Raw genomic sequence first — 13,487 nt, 5'->3', positions numbered from 1 at the left:
TCCTTAAAAAGCAATTTCTTTAAAATAAAATATCTCCCTTTGCTTTGAACTTTGAGCGTTGCAACTTTGCAGATGTTGTTTATGCTCAAACAGCAACATTACACACTATTTAAAGTTAGAAAAGTGAAATCATAATTAACCACCCTGTCATAACGTGTCCCGTGGAGATCAAGGGGAGGTGATAAATAGGCTCAGGACTCAGATATCATCCAACGATTTTTATTTCATGCCAGTGAAGAAGTAGGGGTGAATATATTCACAGTGTTATGGCAAAAGAAAAAATTACAAAATTAAACCAAAATAAACATACACTTAACTCAGTGCAAACTTTGATGTATCAACAAACAAAGAAAAACAAATTGCTACAGGCAGCAAAATCTTCATGAGTACATTCAGCAATATGACCCCCTCTTTACCGTCCTCAGGTTCAGTTTAGACTGTCTTATATAGCCTAGGACAGGCTCATTACACTCAAGACCGTACCAACTGCAGGGGCAACAATACCAAAAACCTTTGTAGCCGAAACATATGACCATTTAACTTCCAAAAACAATTAAAATAAACTCATTCAGATATTTAAACTAATTGTAAACACCAGAAGACATTTCTCCATACCTACATTAACAAAGGTTAAGTTCCCTTCCCTATTAATAGAAATGGTTTAACCCAACACAAGAAAAAGGGAAACTGTAGTCCCGCCCCCTCCTTTGAGGAGTCACAGGAACAGGAAATGGTGAGTAGACAACATGTGGGGTCACTGTTTGCAATGTGGGGATAAATACAGATTTGAAATAATAAATAACAAAAATGCATAACTACAACTTGTCTCTGTGTGGTTAATGAGAACAAACAAAGGAAAACTATAATAGACATAACATGTTGTGATGACCGCTGATATGTGCACCTATCTGCAACCAACTCAAACAGCATGTCTTAAACTTATTGTAAATTAATGTTATGTAATAATGAACTGCAGGGGACTGCACCATAGTCAAAAGAAACACAAAACCATAAATAACAAATAAAGATACATAAGTCCATAAACAGATTGTAAAGACTTCGGCAGTGATGACGTCATCTTAGCACCCGTCATCACACACCCCTTTAAAGGGGACCTATTATGCAAAGTTCACTTTTACATGGTGTTTGAACATAAATGTGTGTCAGCAGTGTTTAGACTGATATGGCTTTAAAACTCATGCAGATAACAAATTTTCATGATGATGAAGAGCTGCAATGTCACATGAGCGTGACCGTGATAGAAATGATAATAAAACCCTTACAGATGTTTAGTTTTTGGCAGAGTATCCGAGGCTCGAGCTGTACAGGCTCCACCCTCTTTTGGATAAGGGGGCGGGGAGCAGCAGCTCATTTGCATTTAAAGATACATGCATGAAAACTCATTTCCTTCCACTCAAAAATAGGCATTTACAACATGGTATAATAAATTATCTGTGGGGTATTTAGAGCTGAAACTTCACAGACACATTCTGGGGACACCTAAGACTTATAAAAAAGGGCATAATAGGTCCCCTTTAAATCTGGTGGCAAGGGTAAAAATATCCTCTACTTCTTCTCTAATCAAGGTTGTCTTCAAGACTCCACTTGTACTTCATTAATCCCATAAGACTCCACAGGCAGAAAAAAAGAAGAAGTAATTTTAGCAGCTATGAAAAGATGATCTAATGCGAAATCATATCATAATGACAGTGAATTAATGCAAGCTGCAGGAGGTCTCGTCAGTCGTTTTGTGGCGCTTTACAACACAGTGCCACCGCAAACCAAACCAAGTGCCTGACGAAAGCGACTACTGACTTTCGTCACTTCATAATCGAATAACAGTTGTGCAATTTGAGATTTAATTTACGTATAACTCTCCCTCCACACATCTGCAGCATGAGGTGTCAAGACAATTTGGTTACGGACTTTAATGGTGTGTGCTAGGGTACTCAATTTCCATATTAGCGGGCCTATCTTAGCGGCGGTCTTGCACTGCGAGCGGCGGCGAGCTCATTTACAGTGGAGGGTGGATCTGGGTGAAATTAGAGTAGATTACCATATTTAGATTTATTAGGTGCCCGTCACCGTGGAAACGGAGGAGCGTAGCAGCTTCTCGGGGAGGTGTGCATGTTTGATATGATTAACATCTGTGATGGATGAGCTGTCCAACGGCCCTCAATTAAACAATAACTATTCCACTGGCTGGCCAATGACAAAGAAAGTCAAACAGTGTGTGCAAGTGCCTCACTGCCAAGTCAGCTGTCCACAGCTTGATGCAATCAGCACTGAATGGTCGGCGCACAGCCTCTACTTTCACACTGGAGGGCAGAGATAGTCACTTAGATTGGGCTACCGAGGACCCAGAGGGAACAGACAATCTAGCACTGTGGGATTTCACTGCACTGAGGGTAAAAAGAGAGATTGACTGAAACTAGCAGTTAGGAATGAGGAATTTTAGTTCAAGCAAACATACACAGAGAGCCAAATGGTCTTAAATGCGCTATACTGAACCAATAAAGTACAAGTAGCATTAAGAGGCTAAAATCTATTGTAAGGCATGGGCCACATTGCAGTCAAAACTTAATTTGTTGAAACAATAAAACATTGGGACTTCATTGACTTCATCAATTACCATGCGTAGCAAAAACCTAACTAAGTCCTAATAAAACTATACATAAAGTACACTAACATTTAATAGTTTGAGGTCAGTAAGATTTAGCAAAAAATTATACTTTAATTTAGAAAGGATGCATTAAATTGATCAAAAGTGACAGTAAATATATTTATAATCTTGCAAAAGATATCTATTTCAAATAAATGCTGTTCCTTTGAACTTTCTACTCATAAAAGAATCCTAGAAAAATGTGTCACGCTTTCCATAAAAATATTATGCACTGTTTTAATCGTTGATAATAATAAGAAATTATTTTGAGCCCCAAATCAGCATATTAGAATGATCACGTGATGCCAAAAACTGGAGTAATGATGGTGAAAATTCAGCTTGAACATCACAGGAATAAATTACATTTTAAAATATATTAAAATAGACATTTTCAATTGTAATATAATTTCATAATACTACTGTATTTTTGATCAAATAAATGCAGTCTTAAGAGAAATCTTACTGAATGCCAATTTTTGAACGGTAGTGTAACTCAAACAAATAGCTCACATTAGCATGGTAAATGAACACTTTTTAAATATATTTTACTGTATTTAGTGTTATGAGTACAGCAATTGCTCATTAAGGCAACCCTCATCCACTCTTCAGCACAATAGTAACACAAAATTAATTCAAATAAATAATGGTTCATTAAAAGTAACATCCTTCCGCTACAAAATATAGTCCCTGTCATGGAAGCCTGTATTAACCAATCAGCATCTAGAACCAGACCTATTTATATTATAAACCTCAGAAAACTGCCACACCAGGGCCAGTGGAATCAGTTTGCATGAATTTCACTCAATGGCAGCACAGAAGAGTGTCATGAAGTTTTTGCAGGGACAATCTCCTTGGAGCAACCTGGGTTTAAGTGTCTTCCTCAAGGGCACAATGGTGATCACTTCATTCTTGTGGTATAAAACCAGCAACCTTTCAATTGCCAGCCCAAACTGTAACCACAATACCACAGCTACTGTAGGACCTCAATCCTTGAGAAGAAAGAGAACGTAAATACAGATCACGTAGGGTGATTTTTAATTCTATGTGAATCATAACCTAACGTCTCAGGCTGCCAGCACGTGTTTAAAATTGTTTAATAACGTCATGCATGAGGATTAAGTGTTTTAATAGACTCCTGGAATGAATTTAAAAGAGTTTGTCTTATGGAAGAGCAATAAAGTGAAACAGAGAGAATCCATAAGATATCACAGCAGATGTCACACATCTACTGTAAGTGCATGACCTCTCTGAAGTGGTGCCCGATGTTTATGCAGAGTCCAGAGGGTGACAGATGGGATCGCACTCGACTCTTACATTTTATGAGAGGATCTATTAGAATATGTCATCTTCTCCACTCAGCCTTGCCAGTGGAGAGATTCGGTCATGGTCACAAGGCCCCTATATCCACAGTGTGTTAAGTGAGAGGGATTAGCAAGTTCAATGCCAGAGGAAAACAAACTTCTCAGGTTTCACAGATGGGGAATTCACAGTCTTTATGGGGACACATTTTTAATGTAATGAAGACAGAGGGACAACAGAAGATGTACATTAAGTTATTAACCTTCATATACGGAAGAGCGGGATAAGCCGTGCCACTTTTTACTTAAGTTGTAATTTAGGCAATTAGAAATGAGACAAAGGAAATATGCCTAATTATATTTCAAGATTTCTGCTCTTAAATTAAAAGAGCAGTAATCTAGCACACTTACAAATGCGTCATTCTAAAGGTCTTGTTTTGCTGCATATTATTTGCAATTAAATTCATTTAAACTAGAGAGAGACGGTCAAATAAATTCATCTGAATGGAATAAAATGTATTATATACTTTATATATATATACACACACAGTGGTGGTCAAAATTGATGGCACCCCTTATAAATATGATAAAAAATGGCTGTAAAAAATAAATCTGCATTGTTTATCCTTTTGATCTTTCCTTCAAAAAATTTGCACAAATCTAACCTTTCATTGAAGTAAAAGAATTGAAATTGGGGGGTAAATCACATTATGAAATAAATGTTTTTCTCCAAAACACGCTGGCCATAATTGTTGGCACCCCTAGAATTTTTTATGAGAAAAATATCTCTGAAGTATATTCCCATTAATATTTACCTTTTTTAGCACACCAGGGGGACTAGGAACATGAAATTGTCCAGCTATGACTTCTTGTTTCAGGAGTTTAAATATGAGGAAACACAAAGGCCAAATTCCCTTAATCATCCATCACAATGAGTAAAACCAAAGAATATAGTTCTGATGTGCAGCAAAAGATTGTTGAGCTTCACAAAATAGAAAGTGGCTGTAAGAAAATATCTAAAGAATTGAAAATCCCCATTTTGACCATCAGGGCAATAATTAAGAAGTTATAATCAACTAAAGATGTTACGAATCTGCCAGGAAGAGGACGTGTGTCTATATTGTCTTAATGGATGGTGAGGAGGAAAGTTTGAGTGGCCAAAGACTCTCCAAGGATCATAGATGGAGAATTGCAGAGATTAGTTGAGTCTTGGGGGTCAGAAAGCCAAAAAAATATTTATCAAACAACCCCTACATCACCACATGTTGTTTGGGAGGGTTTCAAGAAAAATCCTCCTCGCTCCTCCAAAAATAAACTCCAGCATATTCAGTGATCAGACACGACTGGATCTTCAAAAGGGACCGGATTCTGTGGTCAGATGAAACAAAAAAAAGGGCTTTTTGGCAGCAAACCCAGTAGATGTGTTTGGTGCAAACAGGGATGAAGAGTACCCCATGCCTACGGTTAAATATACTGCTGGATCTTATATGTTGTGGGCCTATTTAATTGCTGGAGGTCCTGGACATCTTATTCAGATACATGGTATAATGGATTCTAGCAAATACAAACAGATAAAAAATCAAAACCTGACAGCCTCTGCTAGAAATCTTGTAATGGGCCGTGGTTGGATCTTCCATCAGGACAACGGTCCAAAACAAACATCAAAATCAACACAAAAATGGGTAACTGAGCACAAAATGAAGCTTCTGCCATGACCGTCCCAGTTCCCTGACCTGATGAGTGGAGTGAACTGAAGAGAAGAAGCACAAACATGGATCTGGGAATCTGAAGGATCTGGAGAGATTCTGTATGGAGGAATGGTCTCTGATCTCTTGTCAGGTGTTCTCCAAACTCATCAGTCATTATAGGAGAAGACTCAGATCTGTTATCTTGGCAAAAGGAGGTTGCAAAAAGTATTTAATAACAGGGTGCCAACAATTATGGCCAGCGTGTTTTGGAGAAAAACATTTATTTTATAATGTGATTTACCCCCCACATTTAATTATTTTACTTCAATGAAAGGTTAGATTTTTGTGCATTTTTTTAATGAAAGATCAAAAGATTTTTTACAGCCATTTTTTATCATATTTATCAGGGGTGCCATCAATTTTGACCACCACTGTATATATATATAAAATAAAAATAACATTTTATAATAGTACTAGTAATAATATTTGATGCATCTGGACGCAAAGTGTGTTATTGGCACAATAGTCCTATACGCACAACGTTTCTCGCTGCACAAGCTGGATGTCACGTGCAGAAAACGATTCATAATGCAATGCACACGCAAAATACACATTGCATTCTCAGCGCTTCCACACGGACCACTAAATGAGGCATCAGCATACACTGGCCAAATGTAGATTTGATCTTCTTGGCCTCACAGTAAAAAGTGATCAGTTAATTGAAAAAATTAAGTTATGTGGTCAAGTTCACATAACTTAATTTAACTTAGTTTATTATAAATAATTTTAAGGCAACAGTTTAAAAATAAATAAAAAATAAGTTAAGTCAACTGATCACTTTTTACAGTGTTACCCAAATAACCATTTTTTTTTTTTTAAATAGAGGGCTGAACCTAACGTTTTATTCGAGTAGGTGACGCTGCGACTGTCTCCAGTCCCCTCTCATCATGGGTTTATGCGTAATGAGGCAGAAGGGGACAGAGTTCAGAAGAAGTTCAGCTCACTGCTAATCATGCTTTCCTCGCATTCTGGCAATTGCAAACACTCTGAAGGCGCTGTCATTGTAAAACCCTTGAAACTACTGGTTCAAGCTGGCCGCTTATATAACCTTTTGCACTGAAGATCAATTCTTTGTCTAAAGGAAAATGAAATGTGCTGGAAATGCTCAGGAGGTTCCTTTGCCAAACTATAGTGTTTTGCCAAGCACATTTAGCCATATTTTGCTGCATTGCCGGGAACTTACCATATCAATTGCAGGTTTGACGCAAATAAATAACGTTTGCAAGCCTTCTTCTTTACACAAGGATGACCTCAGAGGAGAGACTTGGCTCCTCTATTGATTAGAAAGTTTTGTTCCGTAACACTGCGTCTTTTGTAGTTTAAGTTTATGTGTTTGATATGCATCTCAAGGATACAAGGCTTATATTTAACAGTGCATTCAAGTTTCAAATCAGGGACTAATCCTCTAATATGGCTTATTTCTGTTTTGGGACCAACCCAAAATGCTTATTGATATACCCTCCATAAAATCCAGATTTCTTTTTTTTAATTCTCTTTGTCATAGCTAACCCTGTGCAGAAAGGTTTCATCCCCAAATCTCCATTTGCACTGTGAGTGACAGAGTGAGTGAGCCCTTACATAACTAACCTCTTTACGTCCACTGTGAATGACAGTCGTGCCTTTGCCAACAGACAGGAATTTACTTGTTTTGTGTGTGTGTGTGTGTGTGTGTGTGTGACTGCTAAAAGTTAAATAACAGGGACAGCATTTGTACCCCATGGAGGGAAAAAGCAGTTGATCAGTATCCGATTCATTCATCCGTTTATCATTTATTATCTAATTTCTTAGATAACGTTATCTAAGACTTCCAAAAATATGTCGGTGCAACACAGGGCCTAATATTTGATGAACAGATGAACAAATTCACAGTGGGAAAAAAAAGGTACTTAAAGGGATACTCCACTTTTTTTGGAAATAGGCTCATTTTACAACTCCCCCAGAGTTAAACAGTTGAATTTTACCGTTTTCGAATCCATTCAGCCGATCTCCGGTTCTGGGGGGTCCCACTTTTAGCATAGCTTAGCATAATGAATTGAACCGGACAAGACCATTAGCATCTCTCTCAAAAAGCAGGCGGGCGTGGGTGAAGCAGGCGTAATAATATGACGCAGCACCTGATAATAGTCCCCAGCTCAGTAGCCTATTATCAGGCGGCATGTGCTGCGTCATATCATTACGCCTGCTTTACCCATGGTACTGCAGCAAAGTTTCTTGATTATTACGCAGGAATGAGAGTATAGTTCCTAGCCATATCAGCCTAGAAAATCGCAACTTTTCATTTTCTGTCGGTCTTAGTACACGATGTAACTACAGAAGAGTCAAGTTTTAAATAGGAAAAATATCGAAACTCTTTGTTCATTTTTTTGAGAGAGATGCTAATGGTCTTGTCCGGTTCAATTCATTATGCTAAGCTATGCTAAAAGTGGTACCGCCAGACCCGGAGATCGGCTGAATGGATTCGAAAACGGTAAAACTCAACTGTTTAACTCTGGGGGAGTTGTAAAATAAGCCTATTTCCAAAAAAAGTGGAGTATCCCTTTAACCTTCATTTTATTTTTTATTTATTATGTTTTCACTATCCGTTCTCAAAATGATTGCAATGTTGTACCTATGTTATCATTATTTGAAATGTAAATAATATTCATTTAAAAAAAAAATCATATTTACAGTAATACATAGGGTCCAATGGGGATAAAGGCACACCGTGGTAAAAGGCACATTTGACTTTAAACTTCTCTTTTAAACCACTAGATGACACAAAAATTGAGCTCAGCACTTTTCTTAACAACCGCTTTTAATGATGCACGTGGAAATTTGGCTGATCCCTGACGCGATCACAGACATGTGAACGCCATCAGCGTTTCTCACAGGTTCGCGTTTAAAGTCTGTGTAGAGAGAATGGTGTCGTCTTAGCGGCCCCTAATTTAATAACAAATGATCGTTGCGACGGAACCAAATCAATTAAAACTAACTTTAGATGGAAATAACTTAACTCTGCTGTAAAGCCGAAACAATCTCTGTTACCTTAAATTATACGCTTATCTCTGTGAAGCTGCTTTGAGACAATCTACATTGTTAAAAGCGCTATATAAATGAAGATGACTTGACTTGACTTGACAGCAACGCAAAGTTGATTCTGCACTAATTTGATCTAATATTTAAGGCTTTTTAAAATGTTGTAGATTTAAGTAGCAAATGAGAATCGCAAAAATTATTGAATACATTTTGAGACAAATGTCTTGTTAATAGTTTTTCAGGGTAATTTCAAGTTAATTAAAGCAACAAAAAAAAAAAAAATCAATAACGGACGACTATGTAAAAGTATGGTGTTTGGGGTAAAAGGCGCCCCTGCTGTCGGGGCGAAAGGCACAATAAATAACATTATAATAAACAGCTGGCTGACTTTTCCATTTGTTGACATGACATGGTCAGATTCAGATGGTAAATATCATATATTAAGTTGGGAGATAATCACCATATTTATAATGAAACCATCATATTTACATGGGATGTCATCCAATGCTTCAGAATCTTTACTTTTTTCAGATAATTTTGTTTCTGTATTTTTAAAATAAATGTATTTTAAAGACAGTATATTTATGACAAAAATGTATTCATTTATCCCCAAAAAAAATTTTTATTGAAATAAAAAATATAATTTTAATACATTGTATTGAATATCAATATCTTGAAGGACATGTCTCTAATGCTCTATAATCATCAAAGTGTATTGAAAGGTGCCATTTCTCTTTGATATTTCACTGGTATCATTTCGTAATAATTGAAATTTCATAGAAAACTTTTTGTAACCTATAATTTAATTTCTTAGATAACCTTGGAAAAAATGACTCCATCAAATAAACTCTAGATGTATTTTACCTTAAATGAAACTAGCTGGAGCTGCAGTTGACCTAAAAGTGTTTTTCCCCAAGGGTTTGAATAGCATAGTAATACTATACTGTATGATGCCACAAGTCATGGTGGTAACACGAAACATAGCAGTGATGCCCTCCATTACATAAGCATCACAATGGATATATATATAAATAAAAAAATAGGAAAATCACAGCATTTAACTGGAAGTAAAGACATTGCTTATCTTTTTAGACTGGCTGAAGTTCATAACCCTTAATTACCTTGCAAGCTGTTGTTCAGAGGACTCCAGTTGCTATTGACAACATGAGAAAGTCTTTTCAGTGCTCTTTCTCTGTTAAAGGTGACGGTTTAAATGTTAAAGAAAGAAGGGTGTGACTATGACTAAGTCCTGTAAAAATGGCTGTAATTAAATTATTCCAACGCTGCAATTAAGTTCTGATATGGAAAACTAAATATAACCTTAATAGAGACCTGCAACTCTGATCAGCTTCTCACAAGCCTGAGTCACTGCATTATAAGAGCAGTGTTGAAATAATCCTTCATTTAAATACTGAGCACTTTTGTTTAAAGTCACTGCATTGTTTTTTAAGCACTGCACCTTTTTTCTTAGTAAAGTTCCATACACTTGTTTCAATAAAAGGACACATTTAGTCGCCAACCAACAAAAATCGGACACTGTCACGAGATGTCAACGCATACTGTGTCAATCATCTTTAAACATTGCAAAGGCATAACTGGCACTATTGCAAGATCAGAGGAGAAATAGAGAAATAAGAGAAATAAAATCAAAATAGCTCAGTTTTGACAGAATTACCATGTGGAAACTATGACTAAACTTCCAGGCATCTATGTGTCATAATAACCACATCAAAAAATGGATTCTTGTTGATTTTTGACAATTTCATTTCCAAGACTTCATTATGACCTTTCCAGTCAGACTTTTAGAAATCATTTTATATGATTTGCAGTCTTGTTTATTTATTATTTCTAGTATCTAATACGGTATTTAATTGACTAGAAATGTAAGTATATATACTAAGTATATACTAGAAATGCTTATAGAAATATTTATATATTGTTTTTATAGCTATAATCATGTGATGCTACTGATCGATCATGAACCATGTGGTCTTTTTATCTTAAGGTTTTTCCTTCTGCACTTACTATTGCCACAGTTGCGTTCCTGGGGCAAAAACTATCAATTTCTTTCAGCCTGGCCTTCGCATGACTGTCAAATGTGAACTGAATCAGGATGTTGTCTGCATTCAAACAGAAAGTCGCTTAAAAGATAAGTGCGGATACACGTGCTATTGGAATTTGATCAGATCATTCCATCCAGCTCCTGAGGAAAACAAGCCCGAGCTGTTTGGATCTCACAGTGGTATGCATTTCCCACCATGCCATTAGAAACATCGGCATAAGAAATCTGCTATTGCAATCTGAGAAAAAATGTTTGCGATGCAAGTGGAAACCTCATGATCAAACTGTTTTACTCACCAGTAAAGGAGGCCAAGGAACAGCAAGAAAAGGCCCACAGACACTGAGAGTCCACTCGCCTCGACTCCAAACCATTTCAGAATGTCAACTAACGGCTGCATGATGAGACCTGTGACTCTCAGTCTCACTGCTGGCTTCCTGCACACAGAGACAATGCCAAACTAAATGCACTTAGAGTTCAAAGTATTTGTTATCTACACACTGTAACATCACAATATGAAAGTGAGCTTACAATCCCCCATGGGTTAAGATTAGGTTTAGGGTTGGTACCTAGTTATTACCCAGTTATAGCAATTACTATTACAAGTACGTAGTATGTACATGGGGAACTGAAGTGCTACCTACCTGTCTTGTATAATGACAATTTAACATTCATCCACTAATTTATATATCCATATAAAGACATAACACACAAAGACACACTAAATAAAAGGAAAATTTTGTGAATTACACCGCTAACTGCATAAAGCAACATAGCTAATATTGCACCACTGGGATTTAAACCTTGCTATATTTGCTTCAGCTAGCTAGCTAGCTAGCTGCTAGCTAACTAAACAAATAAAAACAAGAGATGAAAATAACTTCTGTGTGATAAGTTAATTTCGCTAGTTAAACAAACTGTTCCTCAATTTTTTTAACTGCAGTGTAAAATGAGCAATGAATAAACAAAACAAGTTGTCATCATACTTACCCTTTTTTAAGTGAAAAATACTTATATATATATATAATAGGCAAAGAAATCCAGCAGTTACCCAAGTAATATCTAGAAAAAAAAAAAAAAAAAACACTTAGCAAAGAGCAACCACTCTAGAATTGTGCCAGAGAAAGTTTAAAAAGTTCTCTTTAAACAGAATCAGAGGATGAGGATGGAAACACTGCCCTGTGACACTTTACCCATTAACCTCATTCACATTTTCAGTGGTTAAGATCATTACAAAATGTAAATGGTTAACAAGCTCAGAAGTTGCAACGGTCAAGTTAATAAATAAATAACTATAAAAATCAATAAAACTACAAGAACTATTAAAAAAAAACCACAAAACCTATATATATATAATTTTTGTTTTACAGGATTTATACTTTTATACTGTAAGAAAAAGAATACAATTATATTATATTAGATAATGCTAACTCACTTCAGCGAGCAAAAAACAAACAATCAGATTCCTTCAACCTTCTTATATTAGCACTTTATTTGTCACTGCTTCTCTGTGTGATCTTGCATGTTTGATGCTCTCTAATCTGTACATTGTCACATGCGTTTTATAGCTTTATGATTTCTCTAACATGCATTTCTCTAAATCCCAAAGGCTCTTGATAGTGAACAAGAGGCCCTGAGATATATATGACATACGTCATCTACATTGTGGTGATGCTCTTCCAAGTCAGTGTGGAGGTGCAGTAAATCTCCAAGGAAATGTTGCCTAAAAAGACAGAATTTTTCACAAGAGCTGTATACCTCCCAGAGCACACCAGCTTAATTTAAAAAATGCTTATATTCTGTTAATAATTACATCCTCTTAATAACGCTGAAGTTCTTGCGAGCATGGCTAACATTATATTATCAATAACTGTTAAACACAGAGAGCATTTAAGGACTTCGACCCATGTGCAAAAGGGCCAAATATCACATGCGTACTGATTAGACAGAGATAAGACATGTAACAATAATGATAATGAGGAATATATTAAGCCGAATAACTGAAGTAAAAAGATTATTAATGTGCATGATTTGTCATGATTGTCACATAAACAAAGAAAGAAAAACAAAACATAAATATTGTGTTCGTCGTTTTTTCAAGGGTTGATTGCTGTTTAAAATTTAGTGGTAAAACTGTGTTTCTGTTGCTCCAATACAAAAAAAAATAAGAATAAGTTCAATGTCATGTCACATTTCCCCCGTTGTTGTTTTGAAATCCGTACAGCAGTTTAGGTTACGTAAGATGACTGAGCAGCAGCGATCATGTTCTCTGCTAACAATCTTTGCGGTTTCTCGAGTCAATCTGGGATGTTACAGTGTTATGAAAATATCAGGTGAACGCGATAATGAATGATATAAACAACGCGCTTACCCTGCGTTACCCAACAACCGCTTGCGATGACAGGGAGGCGTTCTGGAACTTGTAGTTTTTATGCTTCTGGGGAAAAAAATCCTACTATTTCCCACGCAATGGCTTGTGGTACTTGTAGTTTGCATCGATGACTTGTATAAATAGAAATGTACAGTTCTTTATTTAAAATAAATAAATTGTCAAGCAAGAAAAGTGAGCATGAAATTTAATGTTTAATTATTATCCCCACATTTAATTGCTATTTTTCCTTTATATATTGCTGAAAAATATACAATAACATACTATAAAATAATTTCATAAAACAGTTAATTCATATTGCGTCAGTTCATAGCCC

General features: G+C 36.2%; 1 protein-coding gene across 2 annotated transcripts in view; it reads right to left on the bottom strand.

Annotated features, from left to right (window-relative positions):
- tbxas1 (thromboxane A synthase 1 (platelet)) overlaps positions 1 to 13,242 on the bottom strand; it is a 76,237-nt gene extending 62,995 nt beyond the window's left edge. Inside the window, exons 1-3 of one of the 2 annotated variants that reach the window (XM_084409177.1) lie at positions 13,154 to 13,186; positions 11,773 to 11,844; positions 11,082 to 11,219 (exon numbers count right to left, since the gene is read on the bottom strand). In XM_084409177.1, the coding sequence (XP_084265303.1) occupies positions 11,082 to 11,182 (101 nt within the window). In that variant the 5' untranslated portion in view covers positions 11,183 to 11,219; positions 11,773 to 11,844; positions 13,154 to 13,186. Of the gene's footprint in view, positions 1 to 11,081; positions 11,220 to 11,772; positions 11,845 to 13,153 lie in introns of both variants that reach the window. The other variant, XM_084409178.1, reaches the window with a different exon arrangement.
- Positions 13,243 to 13,487: the final 245 nt, after the last annotated feature.

The sequence above is a fragment of the Rutilus rutilus genome (genome assembly GCF_951802725.1).
Source record: "Rutilus rutilus genome assembly, chromosome: 5".
Classification (NCBI taxonomy): domain Eukaryota; kingdom Metazoa; phylum Chordata; class Actinopteri; order Cypriniformes; family Leuciscidae; genus Rutilus; species Rutilus rutilus.
The sequence above is the reverse complement of the archived record's forward strand: the minus strand, read 5'-3'. Positions and strand labels throughout refer to the sequence as shown.